Source organism: Eumetopias jubatus, unplaced genomic scaffold (genome assembly GCF_037043125.1).
Source record: "Eumetopias jubatus isolate StellerSeaLion01/CBP00866 unplaced genomic scaffold, mEumJub1_p1.0 scaffold_12, whole genome shotgun sequence".
Taxonomy (NCBI): Eukaryota; Metazoa; Chordata; class Mammalia; order Carnivora; family Otariidae; genus Eumetopias; species Eumetopias jubatus.
The window spans coordinates 82,863,156-82,883,387 of record NW_028274818.1 but is presented as its reverse complement, the minus strand read 5'-3'; the positions used below and the strand labels follow the sequence as shown (position 1 = coordinate 82,883,387).

Below are 20,232 nucleotides of genomic sequence, written 5' to 3'. Positions count from 1 at the left end.
TGTGCTGGCTCTGTATGGATGGGGATTTGGCTCCTGATTGCCCTCTGGACCCTCTCAGAGCAGAGCCACTGATTTTTAAGGTTCGAGGTTTTATGTCCCCCTGGTTGTAAGCACTCAGAAAATTTGGCTCCTCTGATTTTCAAAGCCAAACACTTTGGGGATTTCTCTGCCCCTTGCAGGCTCCTTAGTGTGATAGATTGTTTTCTCTCCTCTCTCTGTGCCCATGGCTCCCTCCCTCTGGTGGTTCCCACTGAGCCCTCACCCTTCCTACCCTCTTTGATGTGATCCTTTCTCTACAGTTAGCAATGGAGTTTGTTTGGCAAGTCTCTGGGATCCTTTCCTGGGTGTTGGCTCTCATACAAGTGTTACCTAGTTGTATCCATGGGACGAGATGTGTTCAGAGTCCTCTTACTCTGTCATCTTCCCAGGAAGTCTCCTATCAAGTGTATTTTTAATTTCGCTGTGTGTGTTTTTCCTCTTTGTTGGGTTCTTTTTTATCTCTTTGTTAAGGATCTCATGGCTGTCCTCCACTCTTTTCCCCAGTCCAGTGAGTACCTTTATGATCATTACTTTAAATTCTTTATCAGGCACATTCTTTACATTTTGTTTAGCTCTCTTGCTATGATTTTGTCCTGTTCTTTCATTTGGGACCTACTCCTCTTTCACATTTTGCTTAACTTGCTGTGTTTCTCTGTGTTAGCAAAGTGAGTTGTTTCTTGCTCTTGAAAGTAGGGGCCTTGGGGCGCCTGGTGGTGACTCAGTCAGTAAGCATCTGCCTTCGGCTCAGGTCATGATCCTGGGGTCCTGGGATGGAGCCCTGCATCGGGTTCTCTGCTCCACGGGGCGTCTGCTTCTCCCTCTGCTTCTGCCCCTCCCCCCACTCGTGCACTCTCTCTCTCTCAAAAAAAAAAAAAAGAAAAAAAATCTTAGAAAGTAAGTAGTGGCCTTAGGAAGAAAAGAGGTCCTATAGTGCCCTGCAGGGCTGTGTTCCCTATTGACCAGAACCTGGTGCTTCAGGGGTGTCTCCTCTGTGTGTTGCAAGTGCCCTGGTGTGGTGGCTGAGCCACATCTGCCTTCAGTCCAGTCGTCTGCAATGGCTGTTTGCCTGTTGTGAGGAGGGTTTGGTCCCTGGGGTGGTGGTGGTGGTGCACCAGTCTGGGGCCACCTTGGGCCTGAGGTGGGTCAGACCAGGCATTTGCTAGAGATGCAGTAGCACCCAACTGTAGGCCCCTTTCCTTGTGTTGTCCCCTGAAAAGCTTTCATTGGTGGGTGGGCCCGCAATCAGACAAGTTTCTTCCCCCTGCCCACCACTCCGGTCAGTGGGACGGGTCTATGTGGTTAGCTTTCCCTCGCCCTCGGGGAGGAGTCCCTTTGCAGTGGTGGTGGCCCCTGATGGGGCTGCTAGCACACTGCTGGGCTTGGGGCCCCAATGTGGATGGGCTCTGACCAGGGGTGTATCAGGGGGGTGGATTTGCAATGTGCTGGGGGGTAGGGGGCAGCTGGGTGGGGGTGTTTATGAGCAGCCAGTCCTCGGCAGGAGGGCCTTAGGCTGGCCTAGGTGCAGGGGGCAGATCAGCTGAAGTGCAGTGCTGGGGGGTGGGGCAGGGTGCAAGCGAGCTGGGTAGTGAATGTCAGCACTGCGTTGGTTCCCACAGGTGACCATGTGCTTATGCTGGGGGAGGGGGGGTGGCGGGAGAAGGAAATGGCGCCTTTGTTCCTGGAGGAGTCTCCCAGAGATCTGTTCCTCTGGGACACGTGCTAAGATTAGTAAAGAACTCTCCCTTTTGTATACCCCAGGCATTTTTTGAACTGCTGCTTCTATGCTGTATCTCCCTGGGCTGTTTGTTGAGCTGCCTATTTAAGGGCAGGACACTGTTTTCTGCTGCCCTTCTGGCTCTCCCGGAGCTGACCCTGCTGATTCTGAAAGTTGCAGATGTTAAGTCCCACTGATTGTAAGAACTGGTGAAGTTAGGCCTCTCTGGTATCCAAAGCCAAAAGTGACGGGGACTGGTCTTCCCAGTGGAGGTCCCCTAGGTCTTAGATGCCTGGTGTGGTGTCTGTTCCTCTCTGAGCCTGTGGCATCCCTCTGTCCTGCAGACAGTCCCCTGGATCAGTCTGGCTCCTGACCACATCTCTTGCCCTCCTGCCCCCTTTGATGTGACCTCTTCTCTACATTTAGCTGTGGAGAGTCTGCTCTGTCAGTGTTTGGGTCGTGTTCTGGGTTATTTGCACTGACCTGGATGTTACATGTGGGTTTATCTGTAGGACAAGGTGAGCCTACGGTTCTCCTACTCTGCCATCTTCGTAGGAAGTCCTGACCGGGGCATTATTCAGTGTGGAATTCAGGGCAAGCCATCACACCACCCCCAAACCCCCCCCCATCCCCATCCTAAAGTCACCATCTCTAGCCTATTTTGTTCTAGTTGTGCAGTCCTATCTGGGTCTCAGGGGCACTCTCGGCCTTTAAGGATGTTGAAGGGTGAATTAACAGGATCTCTGCAATCCAGCCACCTGGGCACTCTCAGTCCCTGTCCATGGCCTTCAGGAGCCATGTATAAACATGGCAGTGAGGCCAACCCAAGGATGGAGGATCATTCCTCTTAAAGACTTGAGAAGGTCTCACTGGGGCATGGGGAACCTTGGCTCTGGTTCTGACCATGATGCTAGTATCTTGTATCTTGGTAGCTTCAAGCCAATCACTTCACCCACTGGAGTCACTGTATCTTTTACTTGTAGGATGAAGGGGCTGAGATTCGGGTTTTGCGGAGGAACATCTGAGTTGCCATTTCTGGATGAATGAGGAGTTAAGGTAAGATTGCCTGCTAGAACACAAATTCTCAATGGGATCACACAACATGTTTTATATCATGGTTACCAGTCGGGAATAGCTGGCCAGGGGGCCTTCCTATGTGACTATCCAAGGGCCTGGGTCCTTCTGTGGCTCTGTGCACCTTTAAACTGGGAGCTTTGTGAGATTTCCAAGAAGAGCAGAGCAGAGCGACGCATGAATGGTCCAAATCAAGATGATTCAAAACACTTGCACTGGAAATTTTTTTGGCCAGGTCTGGAAGTGCCCTGCACCCCTCCCACTCACATTTCATGGGTCAGAAGTTGGCCACAAGGCCACACCTAGGCATGAGGAAATCTGGGAAACGTGGTCTGGCTGTGTGGAGAGGAGAAAACGTGTCGGCTACACAACCAGCCAGCTGGGGAGAGAGAACCGTTTGCCAGTTGAAATGGCAGGCCTTCCTGGCTGTCCTCGACTTACCAAAGGGTCTAAAACCATACACTTCGACCTCAACCAGGGGAATCGCGTACAGGAGGGTGTTACAGTAATGTCACTGCAAGAGGACAGCAGGCTGGATTAGGGGGTGCGTCCACACCTCCAGGTTTTGGACCTCAGGCCTGGGGTCTGGGCATTCCAGTCCCAGTTCAGATGACAGATTATATAATCACCCAATAGAGGAAGGAAGAGAGTACTGGATTTGGTGAAGATGCAGGATATTGCTGAAGAGAAGCCATAGAGCCACTGTTCCATAAAGACAGTATTTTTTTTTTTAATTTTTAAAATTCTGCATCTGAAAACACAGTGATGACAGAAAGCATCTATATACACCTGCAGTGTTTTTGGTATGATACAGTATTTAATACATCCACTGTTTTCTGCAAAAAAATTTGCTTTGTCAGACAGAAACAAACTCCCCTAGACAAAAAAATACAGCTAAGGCACAATTTTGTTGTTTTTCTGCTAAATGAAGATACAGAAAAGGTGCAAAAATGGGTGGGTAGTGCAATCGCTTCCGAGAAACACTGTCTACCTCGAAGAAAAGTGTTCGTAGGATCGGAACTGTGATGACTGGTCAATTTCAGATAGTTCAATCTCTTTTAAAATACTCCTTTAAATAAATAGCAAAATATCTACATCTTTCAGTGTGTGCCATTGGAATTCTTTTTTTAAACTTTATTTACAGATTTTTTTAAATCAATACATTACAAAATATTTCTGTACAGTTTTATGCATATCATGATCGATAACAAAATAGTTATTTTTAAAAACTATATCACCACATGTCTTTGAAAAAAAATGAGGGGGACAGTAATAACTTATCATGAGGCCTCTACAAAATAAAACAAATGCTACTGACAACATAATATTAAAAACAAAAAAGAAGACGGAGAAAGGACTCTAAGGACGGTTGCACTCAATTCCAGTGAATTTCCTATGAGAACCCTCGGGGGTTGTCTTTGGCCTCCAATGGGACCTGGGGCGACAGAAGTCAGGAGCGTGATCCCTTTGAGAACACAACCCATCTGCTGGGAATACGGAACGCTCCCCCTTTCCAGGCAGGAAGGACGAAAGAGAAATCGAGACACTCTCCTGATTTACCCTTGAACGAAGTACAGGAAGTCATCAAGCCTGGGGGGTAGGGGGTGGGAGAGGGGGGACGGCAGAGCAGGTGCTCACAGCCGGCTGGGGCGGAAGCCGAGCTGGTGCCTCGGCGGTGTGCGCGGACAGCTGCACCAGTGAGCTGCCGTTGGCGGGAGCACCGGAGCCTTCATTTTACCCAGAGGAACAACAGGAGAATACTTTTTCTTAAAGACGACACATAGAAGCCATTTCTGTTGTGTCTGCAACCTAGAGATGGGCAGCCCCTGGCTGAGGAGGTTGCCCTGAAAGTGTCGGGATGCTCTTTCTTCTCGGATGTTGGTAGAAGTTGGAGGGAGAGGGCAGTCAGCTTTCCAAAAATAATGTTAAGGCCACATTTCAAAAAGGAGAAACCTAAGGCTTTTGGGGGTCGGTGGGGGAAGCAGGGGAGGAGAAGCAAGTGGGAAGGAAATGAGGATGGAGCAGAGATGGTGTCCAGGAAGGGGGGTGGGTGCCAGGGGCAGAACCTGCTTTCCTGGGGACTCCGGGGGCAGAGGCAGTTGGAGCGTTCCCAGCCAGAGGGAGGGGAGGGGAGGGCCGGGCCGCCTTCTCCCTGCGTGGGGCTTGGTGAGGACAGAACCAAAGACAACGTGAGGGGTACACACAGGTGGCGCGTGAAAGCCCTCCTCGGTCTTAAGAGGGGTCTACACAGTATCTTGTTTGTAAGGTAAAACAAAAAAAACCCAAACTTCCGAGAGAAAGAGACACAGAGAGGGAAACAGAGAGAGGGAGAGAAATTTGCATAGATTGTACATTCAGCTCCAGCACATTTGGGACACCTAATTATCTCCCCCCCTCCCCAGGTAAACTTCTCAGCAGACAAATGAGGTAGCGCCTGTGGTAGACCCATGGGCAAAAAGTAAGGTAACTGAGTTGAAGAGGGTGTCCCGTGAGCCAGCACAACTCCAGCACAGTGTCCAAGACATGTGCCAAGATGGCTGCTCAAACCCGGGACTGTTTGACACACCCCTCCCTCCCTGGACCCTGTCCTTGTCACCTCCACCTGGGCAGGCTGGAATTCTGGAAGGTGTGGGCCTCTTAGGTCAGGTCTCCAAATTCTTTTTTTTTTTTTTTTTTTTAAAGCACCATCTTGGGACCAGGCCAGCCCCACACGCCAGTTCTTCTGGGACCTTCTCCTCCGCGGGGCCATGTCTTCAGGGTGGAATGACCAGTAAGAGGTTCGTGTTCTCGCTTCAGAGCGATCGGCGAAACGAGCCATAATCTTTGCCCCTGCCTACTGGTGGCTCATTTCCTCCTCCACCAGGGCACTGCCTGACCTCCTCGCAAACCATCTCTCCAGAGAGCAGAGGTGGTTGGCTGTGCACGGGAGGAACTGTGGAATTTCTCTTTGCCCACACTCAAAACCGAAAAAAACCCATGAAACAAAAACACATGGTTGACACTTAAAAATCAAATTTCCTATGAAAATCTGGATCTCTGGCTTCCTTTACCAAATTGGAAGAGTCTGCAGGCTCCCTTGCAAAGACGGGCTGCTGTCTTCGGATGGGCCGTGCGCACAGACCCCAGTCCCCACCACTCCCAATTCTTACGCCAACCATGTTAAGTGTTTGCGACCCCTACCACAGAGTGTGGCTTTGACCTGGCAGGGTTTGGCCAACAGCCGTTCCTAGTATACCCCGCCTTGGGTGCTATTGGGGGCTTGTGTCCTGAGTCTCCGGTGGACTTTGCTGTGTAAGGGGTCTTGGCTCAAGCCCCACCTTCCACAGCTGCTTCTCTCTACTCTGCACTTTCCTGGAAAGAGCTGGAGGTTCCAGCCCATGTCCTCCTTGTACTTGTCAACCAGGGAGCCTGAAGGCAGCATGTCCACCCACCCCAGGTATGTGCCCAGAGGAGGTGCAGTGTGCCCCTTTTGGGGGCTAGGGTGGTCTTGCTCATCCTGAGGGCACTGGCATCTTAAACTAGCAAGGGGGGAATGAAGCCCGAATGACTCCTGATCTGACCAGAAAGGTCTTTTTCCAAAGGGAGGTAAGGGCCCCCTTGTTAAATATGGGGGGGGGTTCTATGCATTGCTCGCGTGCTCGAGGGAGACTGCTTTGCACCTGGCCTGGGCCGTGGGACTCGGGAAGACGGGCGGCCGCCTGAGCATCACTGGACGGGTTGGTTGGGAAATGACACAGGGTGCCACAGCCTCTTGAATGCTTCCTTCTCCCCAGACTGCCCCCAGGCTCCTGGTCAGGGAGCCGGGGGCCAGGCTTCAGGCTGTAACTGGGGTTCATCTCCTGGGGTTGGGTCCCATAGCCAGAACTCATGGCTGCCTGCCCTAGTGGCCTTTCCCCACTCACTCACTCACAGGCTGATGAAGTTCAGCTGTTACTGTGTCCTCTGGGAAAACATCACCTTTTTTCAAATCCTCCTGGGCTTTGTTTGGAAATTTTTGTTTTTAATAGCAATGTTATTCCCTGGTCCAAAACCAGAGATCTTTACAGAAACACGGGGTGTGACCGTCTGGCTTCTGAATTCCTTGCTGTGGGGGGCGGGGGGAGGGGTATGACGCCCAGAGTAGACCTCTTCTGCTGCTTCGGTGGGGGTGGGGGATACCAGCAGTGTCATGGCTGCAGGAAAGGGTGTGCAGGCACACACACCAGACCCAGGCCTGAGCCCTGCACAGGACATGGGGGATACCGTGGGACTCCTAGCAGTCTGGCCGGGAGGGTAAAGAGGAAGGCTCCCTGGGTGGGCTGGGGCAGAAAGAGGTGGTGGCACCGGCCGCTGGGCTCTTCATGGAGGGATGATCCGGGTTTTCTCAGCAAGCGCCTCCGAGGTCCCTGGAGCCCCTGGTGACCGTGGCTAGCTCTGGGCTCAGTCCGGCCACTCCCCGTCTTCCTAAACTGGCTTTCTCTCCATCTCAGGCTCAGAAGCAGGCCCTGCCATGGGTCCTCTGACTCCACCCGAGTCATGAGCCTGTCTTGGCCCTGTGCCTGTCGCGGGCAGCAGGGATGGCTCAGGAATTCCAGCCCCACCGGGACCGGAGGACCCGCCGAGGCTCCCTCCTGCCTGAGGAAAAAGCAAGGCTCCAGTGTCCCCAGGGGTACCCCGCTTTCAGCCAGCGGATGATGCTGGTGCAAGTGTTCTCCTCGTGGTGTCCAACACCCCCGCTTTCCTCTGGGGACATGGAGAATGCGGGGCAGACAGGAGACAGACACTGGGGGCGGGGAAAGGGGGGGGCCTTTCGTGAATAAAAGCAGCTTCAGTTAGTAAGAGACATAACTGACAAGCTGCAAAAGCAGCACCTACTCATTAGTCATTGACTAAAACATAGAAATAATAAATACCGAAAGTGTCCCTCCTCCAGACCCTCCCTGGCCCCCAGGACATGCGGCCTGGCGGGGCAGGGGCTGCAGGGTGAGTGTGGAGCAGTCAGGGGGAACTGCAGTACCTTCATACCCACGCTGCCCAGAAACACAAGGATGGGCCCTCCAGGGCAGTTAGCAACGAGGGGTGGGCCTTGGCCAAGGAAAGCCTGTCCTGGGAGGGGGGCCGGGGGGGAGGCTGCAATTGGAGAAGGAAGGGGCCTTGGGATGGGCTCTCCAGCAGAGCAGGTCCGGCCCTCCGAGGCACACAGCAAGGACACATTTCAGGTTTATGGCAACTCAAGCAGTTGGAAGAACACTATTGTTTGTTTAGGCTGGAAGAACACTATTGTTTGTTTAGGCTTGAACCACTCTGATTGATGCTCAAGCTTCCAGCTTCCACCGGCACAGCACAGGGGCCTCCAAGGCACCTCAGAGAAAGGTGGGCATGAATTTAGAACCCAAATCTGAAATGCTTGTTCCTGGATGTGAAAATCCCTGGTCACTTCCCTACAGCACCGGGGTGGGGCAATTCCCAAAGGTCTGGAGTGCCCGACCTCAGAGCGCAAGGGCTCAGGCAGGGGGTGGGTATTGCTGTGTTCAGCTCAGGAGTTGGCTCCAAACCATCTCTGCGTTTCCTGGCCATTGTCCCCAGAGTTCTCCTGGCCCCTGAATGGCTGGGAGATTTGATGCTCATACCCCTGAACCTCATCCCATTGATGCCACCTCAGGGGGCAGTCTGGAGGGAGGCTGGCCTGGACTGCAGACTTTGGGGAACCCCGGCCATGTCCCATCAAAAAGCTCTCCTGCTTATCTCGTTAGTAAGGAGGGTAACTCACCGGACAAGGGTGGGTGGAAGGCTCAGCCAGTCCCCTTTCCCTGCTCAGGAGCAGGAAGATGAGCCCAAGGGTGGGGCTGGAGATCAAGCCCACGGTCTGGGCAGTGCTTTTCATACGGGGTTTTGCAGAACCCTTGGGTTCTGGGGAGGTACCTCAGGAGGTCCCCAGGCAAAGGGACTGCCCAGTGGGCTGAGTGTTGAGGAAGAACCTCAGACTCGCCAGCTTCAACCAGAGCAGCCTGGATTTCAACCACACCTTGAACTTCTACCTCCAACTACACTTAGTAAACAAAATTCTGCTCAAAATAAAAGTTGGAGAATCACTTGACTGGGGGGATTGGGTCACCGAGGGGGAGGACAAGGAACCTGGAGGCTTCGAGGATCCACCAGAAGAGGTAAGACCACGATGGCGCTGGGACCCAGCAATCCTCACCCCCAGGGGCCAGCGTGCCCCACGCGGGTCGTTGGCAGGAACTGCCTTGACCTCCGCACCTTCCTTCTCCACCTTTCTGTAGCCAGGAGAGCCCCCTCGTCCAAAAGGCACCCCCGGGACTGGGGGGGGCCAGGGTCCGGGCGCCACCAGCCCTCGAGCTGCTTTCCCTCTGAGATCTGCTGAGGCCCACGCGGGCCCGGTGCTACCTGAGCCGGCCATCGGGTTTGACAGCCCCCAGCTCGGACTTGGGGTCGGGGCTGAAGGAGCTCCAGGCCGTCTGGCTGCAGGGCTGCATGACGGGGCAGGCACTGAGGCCTGTGGTGCAGACGTCCATGGCAGTCCACATGCCACCTACCAGAGAGTCCAGCCAGCGCTCCAGCACTGCGCCCGTGGAGGCCGCGTTCCTCCGCGCCTGCTCCACCTGGGCCGGGCTGATGGGCAGGCTGAGGACGGGGTTCAGGCTCTGGAAGCTCTGCTCCATGTAGGCGCTGCGGGGGGGCCCGTTGTGCAGCTTCAATGCCTCCTCTGAAAGCCACAGGGAACAAGGAGATGGTCAGGAGAGTCACAGAGTGCGTACCACCCGGGTGCCTTGCGTGGCACTGGGCACCGCCTGGCACCATGTCCGGCATGGGACAGTCTCCTGGGGTTTGTCGGCAGCCCCGTGGCACAGACGAAGACACAGCCTCCGGGGACACTCCCTCCACAGCCATGAGCCCACTTTGTGCAGGGCACGGTCCACACGTCTGTCCACTGAGCACAGGCTTACAGAGCAGCTCAGCAGTCCAGACCATTCGTTCACTCATTCATTCGTTGTTTTCAGCACCTACTTTGTGCAAGGCATTCGTTCAACACATACCTCTATCTGCAAGGCACTCATTCATTCATTTGATAAAGATTAAGGGCCAGGCCCCACTCCACCTGGCGCGGAGGGAGCCAGATAAGATTACAGCCCTGCGGAGGGAGACTGAGGACAATCCATAGATACAGTCCTTTCAGCCGGTGATCAGTAACGCGAACGGACTACACTGCGTGCGGAGTCAGAGCAAGGGCTTGGCGCGCTGTGGTCCTTGGGCCAAGTCTGGCCCACCAAGTGTGCTAAGTCAAGTCTGACTAGGACACAGCTGTGTTTCTCTGCGGACCTGCCGTCTGTGGCTGCTTCTGCCACCAGAGCACCGCGGAGTCATTGGGACAAACAGTGTGTGGCCCACAAAGCGGGAAAGGTCTACCGTCCAGCCCTTGACAGTAAAAGCTTGCTGGCCCAGGAGTTAGAGAGTGACGAGGATGTTTATCTGGATGAGGGGGGCAAGGGAGACCTCTTTGAGGTGCCACCCGAGCTGAGTGCTGGTTAATGAGAACGAGGAAGCCATATGCAGATGGTGGCAACGAGAATTCCGGGCAGAGGCAAAACCTCATTAAAGGCCTTTCTGTAAATCACAGAGCTAATGAGAGTCGCAGCCAAAGTTTGAGTCCGGGTCTGTTGACCTCAGCCGGCTCTCTCCACAGCCCGGCTTTGCTGAGCAGCACCTCATGCGTGAGCCTGCAGACGATAATCAGGGCGCCTGGGTCTGAACCCACAGGGCTCACAGCCCTGGCGTGCAGCTTCCGACGCGCCTGCTCTTTCCTTGACCATCAGAGGAGTAGAGTCCCTAGTACCTTAGAGCTCCATGAGGATTAAATGTGCTGACTGATATTAACTGCTTACAATGGCACCTGGCATTAGTACCCAACTTCCACATAACTTCCACAACTCAAACCCAAATAATCCAGTTAGAAGTGGGCAGAAGACATCCAGATGGCCAACAGACACATGGAAAGACACTTGACCTCACTCATCAGCAGGGAAGTGCAAACCAAAGCCACAAGGAGGTATCACCTCGCACCTGTCAGAACAGCTAAAATCAAAAAGGAGACAAGTGTTGGCGAAGACATGGAAAAAAAGGAACCCTCGTGCTCTGTTGGTGGGAATGCAAGCTGGTGCAGCCACTCTGGAAAACAGTACGGAGGTTCCTCAGACAGTTCAAAATAGAGCTACTCTAGGATCCAGCAATCGCACTACTGGGTATTTACCCAAAGAATATGAAAGCGCTAACTGCTAAACATATGTGGGCCCCTATGTTTATTGTGACATTATCTACGTAGCCAAGCTACGGGAATAGCCCAAGTGTCCGTCCATAGATGAATGGGTAAAAGATGCGGTGTATACAGTGGAATATATACAGCGGAACAGTACTCAGTACCAACGAGGAGGAGATGTTGCCATTTACATCAACATGAACAGAGCTAGAGAGTCTAATGCTAAGTGACAAGACCATAGGATTTCACTCATGTGAAATTTAAGAAACAAAAACAAAGGAAAACAGACACAGGAAAAACCAGACTCTTAGATGCAGTGAACTGCTGGCTGCCAGAGGGGAGGTGGGCGGCAGGACGGGTGCAAGAGGTGATGGGGGTGCAGAGTGCACTTGTCGTGATGCGCACGGGGGGATGTAAAGAACTGTCGAATCACTATACTGTACACTGGAAACTACATCATACTGCACGTGAATTATACTGTGTGCACACATGGATGGCACTTGGCGAAGACTTTAAGTGCTTGGAGAAGTTTAGCCAGGATTATTAGGGTTGGTGTTATTAGTACACAACCCTTGTACACACACACAGCCACAGGGCTGGTGTTATGCCCATTTTGCAGATGGGGAAATGGGTGGCCATCGTGCAAGACGGATCTGCGCTTAGGTCCTGGACTGGCTGAGTCCAATGCCCGTTCTTGTCCTCACGATTTTCTACTTGTGGGCTCATCCACCAACTGGAAGCTAAAAAAACTTTTTTCCCCCTTAATTTTATTTTCATCTGGAAGCCAGTCTTTCCAAGACGTGGTTTCCCCATCTGTAAACTGGATACCTGCCCTTGCCCCAGTGAGACCCCCAGGGCTGGCAAGGGGCTCAGGAAGTTCATGTGCTCTATGAACAGTAAAGGGACACATCAAGAGGGGGCTGTGACTACTTCCTGGGGCTTACAGATGGGGAAGCAGAAAGTGCACACATTTGGGCTGACGGAGAGAAGCTAGACGTTTCTATTTTGGAGAAGTTCCCTCTTACTGCCTGTTTCATTGCCAAACACAGGAATAGATTTAAAAAACCTACCAGCCACTGATTTTGGTGAGTTGTTTTAGCCAGTCAGCTCTGGGTCGGGCTGAGATAGCCAGGTCTCCGAGACACGTCCTTATGGGACAGTGTGGCATTCAGAAAACAGTTCCCGTTCACATGATGGTGGCTGTCCCCCTCGGTGGCAACCAGGGAGGCTTGGATAATCTGCATGCTCTTTTCGAATATATGCAGTCCTGAGTGCGGTTCAAGGAGGCAGAAAGACCATACACCTGCCCTTCTTAAAGTAACCAGTGGAATTAACAACATGTCTTAAAAAAAATGGCCCTAGCCCACCTCTTCCTGGTGCTGGCAGGCAGGGTGGGCAGCTCCTGGACCATCTGTCCGAGAACGGAGCCCGTTCTTTCTCGAGCAGGTCCTGCCTTGTCCACTGGAGCCTCTCAGTCCCTCCACATCTGCAGAGCTGGCAGTGGGGAGCTACCCGAACCCACAAAAGGCCAGACATACAAAGTGAAAAGAGCAGCTAACAAGCATCTGAACGCGGGGAACCAAATATTGTGGCTGATGCAGAAAACCCTTATGAAAAATGAGGTTAATGTGGGAAATGCTATTACAGCATCAGCCCGTGATGCGCGCCTCTATAATTAAATTTTCCTCAATTCCACCTCATCAGATTTCTTGAGATTACCAGGGACGCATCAATAGCAAATTACTCTTGATGAATCATTTTACAAATTGCATTGCCCCCACCTTTGCGTTCCCTGTCACTGGAACATTGTTAACAGACACGCTTACTGACGGGTGGCGGGGGGAGGGGGGCGGCGGCACTGACCCCTGGCTTATCCTGGGCAGGAGAAGGAAGAGCCTTGCCATCTTCAGAAACTCCAAGAAGAAAAAAAAAAGCTGGAAAAATCAGGACCCAGTGAATGGTCCCAGGGTTTTTTTCCCCCTGGAGTGGAGGACCGCTCCTTTGTTCTGACAGGTGTATCTGGAGCAAAGAGGAGAATGCTATTTTTATCGTCGTCCTCTGCGTCTGGCTTTGGGAACTCTCAGGGATGCTAAGGATGGGAACCTCATCAGGAGGGCACTTGCTAGTGCCCAGCTAGTTTTGGAGGGGCTGTCTTTTGCCTGTTTCGCGGGGAGAGGGGGGAGCAGACTTCCATCTCGAGAAAACATGAGGTCTGTATCTTTCCGCTTGCTCAGCACAGAAACTTAGCAGAAGTCAACAGAGTTCACGTCACGCCCCCGTTCGGATTCCAGGCGCCCCTTCCCCATGTCTTTGTCCCCGTCTCCTTAGGTCACTGGCTAAATGGCACCCCGCCCAGAGCTCTTTTTACCTAATAGAGGCGGTAATGCGTGTTTGGCTTCTGGGTTTCTGATCTGTTGGATGTAGACAAACAATTTCAAATATCAAGAGACCCAGAAATCCTGTCTCTAGGAATCTATTTTATGGATGTATCTGTATGGGCACAATTTTAGATTCAAGAATCTTTGCAGTGTTCTCTGTACCACTACCACCACCACCACCACCACCACCACCACAAGCTGTGTGTCTACTCACGGGGGAGACAGAAGGATTCTGGGTCCTTAATCCAGTGGAATATGAGGCAGCAGGTAGCTTTAGATACACAGACTCAGAAAGTCCAAAGAGCAAGTTTCATGACAAAATTATCACTCCATTTTCAAAAGCCAGCAATGTGTGACTTGTTTTGTATGTTGTTTATGCTTTAGAAACCTCCAGAAACCTCTAGAAGGATGAACAGCCAAGTGCTGGCAGCGGTCCCCGCGGGAGGTGGGGCTGAGCAGGGAGGAAGACCTTCCCAGTGATCAGGGGAGGACAAGAACACAGAAAAATGTAAGTCGATTCTTCGGATGAGAAAAGACAAAGAAGGCGGGCACCTTAGGAATCCAACATGCCTCTGCATGCCCAGCGGGAACCACCGTCCTGATTCTGTGTCGACGACTCATTTCCTCACAGCTTTCTAGACACGAGAGTCCTGGAATCACGTCCTGGTGGCTGGGCCTGCTTCTGCACTTTAAATGTATGCACCCTTGTTATGACTTCTGCGATACGTCCCCCTCAATGTTACGGTGTAGAGACTCATCCAAATCAGTGCACGGAGCGGAGTGGTGCTGCTGTTCCCGGCCACGCAGAACTCCGCTGTCTGGGCAGACCCCACGGTGTCTATCCACCTGAGTGTGGGTGTCTGGGCTGCTCCTGGTTTGGTGCCATTAGGAACAGTTCTGCTCTAGGTCTGCACAGGTCTGTAGGGCAGCCACAGAGGCCTGGGATTCTGTGCAGCACGGGTGTGTGCGGTGTGTGCATGGTGGTGTGAAGTGGGATCTCTTTTTGCTTTTCATTTGCATTTCTCTCATTATTCATGAGGCCGAGCATCCTTTTGTATGTGTGTGGGCCATTTATGCGCTTTTTTCTTTCTCCTTTGTAACAGGAGTTGGCAGTCCTTTTTTTTTTTTTTATAAAGGGCCAGATAGTATTTTTGGATCTATGGGCCATGCAATCTGCGTCACAATTACTCAGGGCTGCCACTGAAGTCCCGAGGAAACCATAAACAATATGTCAATGAATGGGTGTGGCTGTGTCCCAATAAAACTTTATTTACAAAAATAGGGAGTGGGCCAGATTTGGCCTGTGGCTTGCAGTTGGCTCTGATTTATGGGATTTCTTTATATATTTTGAAGGGATTTTACGTGTAGCAAATATTTTTTACCAGATGTAGTGTCTTTTCTCCTAGTGTAGCATGTTTTTGATGAACAGAATTTCCTATTTTAATTATTGTTTTTAAAAAAGTGAGTAAGATTTGCCGAAACTCAGTATCTGCCTGGGTTTATTTCCCATCTTGTCTTAAATACGATCAGGGCTTTCTGGAAGTCCAGTGGGAAAGCAGGTAAGAATTAGATACGTAATACGCAGACAGATGACATCACCTCAGGGTACAAGTAGAAAATTAGAAGGTTCTCTATGCAAACAAGGAGAAAATACAGAGCAGACAGCACTGTTCTCCGAGGCAGCCTACATGCCCCCCATGTGAGTGGCACTGCCCACTGAGGAGGAGGACCCCAGAGACCCCCAGGATGGAATATTTCCCCGCAGAGACGATGAGAGTACTCACCTGGTTTGATGGGCTGCCTGTTTGAGAAGGTCAGAGGTGCAACAAGGAATTTGGTCTCTGCAACTGGCACCCAGTGGTGAAGAATTTTCACTGTCCAGATCCCGGGCCTCAGGGGCAAGTTCAAAGGGGGCTTGTAGTGGGTGAACTCGGCAGTGGATTCAATCAGGATGTCGTAGGTGGCTGCGATGATGTTGACGGGATCCACCCAGATGACAGTCACGGTGACGTTGGGGCCTTTCCCCCATTTCTGCATGCCTACTGGCTCGTCCATGGGCCCCAGGAGACCCCCAAAGTTACGGAAGAGCCGCTCCTTGGCATCCCACTCAGTGCCGACCTGAAACGAGAGCGAGTCCTCAAATCACTGAGCCTGAACTAGGGCACAGGGTCCCAGAGAGGCCTGAGATCCTGCTCATAGGAACGCATATACCCATTTTACAGTTGAGGAAACTGAGGATCCCAGTAGGTCACCGGCACAAGACTGCACAAGTAGTAGTAAGCAGAAGATTTGGGATTTGGACCCGGTCTGGGGGATTACAAGGCCTGTGGTCCGTTCATTAAATCCTCGGGCCTCCTGTGCCTGACACAGGGTTCATGCTTTGGAAAGAAAACACACCACATGCACTGAATGAATGAATGTCCGCTGGCAGGCCATCCCCAGGAAACTTACATCTCCCCCTCCCACCCCCCACAGCAGGTACAGCTGGTTTCCACTTCGGTGCTCAGCCTTCTAGATCAAGCACCTCCATTTCATGTGACGTTCTGAACAAGGAGGGTCCCTCAGCCCCTCCTATCAGGGCAGGAGTCCACATGGCTTTTCTAGGAAGCCCCAGCTGTGGCCTCCCTATAGCGCTCAGAGCTGGTACCTCGGGGGTGGGGGGTGACTGTATGATCCATCCTTCCTGCCAGCCAGCTGGGGGGTGTGTGTCTCTGGCTGGGAGTCTGTTCTCGGCTTCCCTCCTGCTCCTGTTGCCTGCAGCGTACGGTCCAGCCAGGAGCCAGGAAGACCTTGTGAATCGTCCTCTCGCTGCTCAAATGCTCCCGTGGCTACTGTCACTGTGCTTTCCAGGTGCCTAGCACTGGGCCTGGCACACAGCAGGTGCTCAGTATCTGTGGAATCAGCGGGTGAATGACACTCCGGCTCGCCCAGGAGGCTTCGTCCAGAGTTTCTGAAGACCCAGCACGTGGGCACGCTGGTAGTGGATGACAAGCACACGCGAAGGCTCGCCCGTTCCCGTGGTCTTTACGACCAGCTTCTCCGATGAGCGTGCACAGGTCGGGGTGAGGGATGCTGGCTGTGCGGTGCCAGTGGGAGCCGGATGACTTTCTCGTTCTTGCCACGAGGCCCTGTGTCCGTTCTTGCTCCGAGACACAGAGCTCCGTGGCTCGTATTTACCCAGCGCTGAGCGCTTCGATGCACTGGCCTGCGTGACTCTCTCAGCTCCACAGAGGAGAGACCCCGTCATTATCCTCCCGTCACAGACGAAAACGCCGAGGCTCAGAGCACTTAGGTCCCTTGCTGGGGCCGGTGAGAGGCAGAGCCGGCTGTGTTCTTACCGAGTCTTCTGTGTCAGCCTCGCGTTCACTCCCTCACACGTTCATCCAACACCGACGTGCCGGATGCCTGATGCCCACCGGGGATGCACCCCCGCCCCCCCTTGCTGCGTGCTCCCAGGCTCCGTCTTTAGACAACAGCCTCCAGACTGGGACCAAGGAGCTGTCCCAGCGGAGCCGAGGCACCGACTGCGGTAACGTTCCTGCAGGGGTGGCTTGGCCCTCCCAGATGGGCGGTGTCTGGGCATTTCTACCGCCCCTGGCCCAGCTCCTCCTGAGGCCCCTGGTGCCAGCACAGTGGCTGCATCAGGGCAGGAAGGAAACCTGTAGCAGTTAGTGAAGAAATGCACGAGGGAGTGAGCAAGATTCCAGCTAGCCTCCGAGTCTTGAGATGTCTCTGAAGAAACCCAATCCTGTCCCTTCCCTACGTGCAACCCTCTTCAGCACCTCAGGATTCTCAAGCCCGGGCTCTCACCCCATCCTGTGAGGTCTGGTCCCTTTCTGTCCTGCTTCATCTCAACCCCTCGCCCTCCCCTCCACTCACCCCTGCTCTGGGCCACCTGGATTACTCTCGGCGTGTCCACGAGGAGGGCGCGCTCTCGTCTCTGACCTTCCGTTCGTTCCTGGCCTTCTGGCTTGAATAGTCTGCCTTCGTTTCCCCTCCCTCTTGACCAGCTTCTACTCCTCAGGTGGACCTCAGCCGAGGTGTCTCCTCTACTTGGAAGCCTTCCCCGTTAAAGGCACCACCCATCTCGGGGTTTTTTGGCACGGTATTACAACTTCTAATTTATGCGTCTCTTTCCTTAGCTCAGGAGGGTCAGCTCCACGAGGAGAGGGACTATATCTGGCTTGCTCACCAGTGTATCTCTATAGCCTAAAGCAGTGCTGACCATGTGGTAGGTGCTCAGTCTCTCTCTTTCTTTCCTTCCTTCCATCCATGCATCCAACCTCTACCCACGTCATGAACGATTAGGGGCTGAGCACACGGACATCCCTATGTGCCAGGCCCTCCACACACTGGCTTTCCCACAGATACTAACAAGTGGATGAATGGTCACAGAAGGAATGGGGTCGTTCTTAAAGAAGGGCTTTGTGACCAGTTAGGGGAGGCCACTCCAAAACAGTATCCTTGGATTCCCCAAAGAAATGGGGGTGAGCAATCCTCTGAAGTCTGAGCTCCAAAACCAGGACAGCCCAGGTGGAAGATCTGTGGAGCAGCTATCAACAGAGAAGCTGGCTCTCATTTCCAGTCCTAGGAGAGTGAGCGGAAGGCTAACTGCCACCCCCCGGTGCGAGTGGGGCTGGGGCTGCCCGAGATGGGGACCCTCCGGGGCTTCGAGATCTTCTCACGGACTCACTGTGCAAGTCCACGGCCACTTACTACACAGTGCTCACTACTCAAATTGAAGTCCTTGTTCAAGTTCACCATGTCACTCCCCAACTTCAAACCCACTAAAAGTCTCTCACTTGCATTTAAAATACAATCTGAGTTTTTTTCCTGGGCCTTCAAGCCCCCTCACGATCTGCCCCATCCACTCTGAGACCTCCCTTCTGCTGCCCTCCCTCTCACTCACTGTGCTCTGGCCACACTGGCCTTGCTGCTCCTTGAGTGTGCCCAGCTCCTTCCTGGAGCCTCAGGGCCTTTGCACATGCTCTTCTGCTTGAACTGCTCCAGACCTCCCCGTCACTGGCTCTTTTACAGCTTTCAGCTCTACTACAGTTACCTCCTTAGAAGAGCTTCCCAAATGAATCATCCCATTGAAAGTAGTCCCCATCGGCCTCTTCAGCCCTTGGCAATGACATGAATGAAGTTTTATGTTCTTTATAATACTTGCCATTAGCTGAAATGTTTTCGTTCATTTGCTCACTCATAGGCTGACTGCCCCACCTGACTAAATTCCATGGCAACAAGAACCTGGACTGTCTAGTTCACCGTGGCCTCTCTTGCACTAGGGCATCGTAGCCACTTGGTGACTATCTGCTGAAGGAACGAGCATCTTTTCTGCAGGCCACTAGCATGGAGCTCCCGTGGGAGGGAGAAGTCCATCTGACTGCTCAGCAACACTGGCTGTCTGCTGAGAGCCAGGACCTGAGCGGGGAGCCCTGGGGCTGTGCCACCACGAGGGGCATCCCCTGCGGTTCTTCCTTTCCCTCCTGTCCGGCGTTTGCCTTAAAAACTATTAGGACTTCAGAAAAAAATACAGACTACAAACTTCATGGCTCCCTGCATCACACGCTGTTACTCTGCCAGAGATCTGGGTGGTTCTCACATCAAAATTACCAGCCCTACAGTAGGAACCCTCACAAATCACTAGGCACAGAGTGGCCACCCTCATCTGTCACTGCCAGAAGTGCCCCGTGACCCAACGGCTGGCTCATCCACAGGGACAGCCCAGCCGCCAGGCATCCATCTCGTTAATGGGACATTAATGTCTTCAATTGGCCACCTGGGCCCCCAGTGCAGAATCCAACTGGGGCAGTGTTTTAACTGCCCCCTGACGCTAGTAATTTATGGAGGCGGCTCCCATGGCAGCTTGGATCCAGCCAATCCATTTGGATCCTTAATTGAAAATGGTGGCCTCGCAAGAAACCCCAGTCGTAGGGCATAGCTGGGCCAGGTGGGGCCATGGGCAGCTGGGAAGGGACTGGCATGGACCGTATAAGCAGGTGGGATACTCCCCCCCCACACCCCCCAACTCGCAGCCCTTTAAGAATACTTCAAGAATACTCCATATTCTAAAACCTGACTCTTCATCCCTAACCCAGCGGCCACACTCATGGGGAATGCTGAACTCCGGGGATTAATCACCTCCTTTATCTACTTGCAGAGATGGGGAAGGCAGAAATCGGGTGCTGGAGGTTGGTGTGGACCAGCCCTCACTAAGCTGGATCGTGTTTCCCTTCCTGCAGTGTGCCCCCTGCCCCCAAGTGTGTGCACTCCATTCAGAAATCATATTCGGCATCTCCAGATGCCACGTGCAGGGAATGCAGCAATGAGCAAGAGGGACATGGTCCCAGCTTTCTTGGGGACAGTCGACAAGTGATTAGAGAAATCAACAAGATGATTTTGAATGGTAAATGCTATAAAAACAATAAAATAGGTACGTGTCAAGTGGAGAATGGAGCTCTTGTGCACATGGGTGGGCAGGGAGGGCTTCTCAGAGGGTACACCATTTAGATTTAGATCAGAATGGCCAAAAAAAAAAAAAAGGTAGCCCTGTGGAAATGTGAGGGAAAGTATTTTAGGCAGCAGGGACGGCACCTGCCAAAAGGCCAGACCAGGTATGCAGGTAGGGCTAATGTGACAAGGGTGGTGCTGGGCAAAAAAATAACTAAAATTGCATCCCACGGATCCATGCACCCATCCGTCTGTCTATCCACTGGCCCACCTGCCCGACCATCCATCCATCCATCCACTCATTCATCCAATGACTGATC

The 20,232-nt window shown here is 52.8% G+C and overlaps 1 protein-coding gene across 1 annotated transcript in view; it reads right to left on the bottom strand.

Annotated features, from left to right (window-relative positions):
• Positions 1 to 7,504: 7,504 nt before the first annotated feature.
• Positions 7,505 to 20,232, bottom strand: part of XYLT1 (xylosyltransferase 1) — a 289,891-nt gene continuing 277,163 nt past the window's right edge. The window contains exons 11-12 of the mRNA XM_028091669.2: positions 15,244 to 15,577; positions 7,505 to 9,533 (exon numbers count right to left, since the gene is read on the bottom strand). Of these exons, the coding sequence (XP_027947470.1) occupies positions 9,211 to 9,533; positions 15,244 to 15,577 (657 nt within the window). The 3' untranslated portion in view covers positions 7,505 to 9,210. The remainder of the gene's footprint in view (positions 9,534 to 15,243; positions 15,578 to 20,232) is intronic.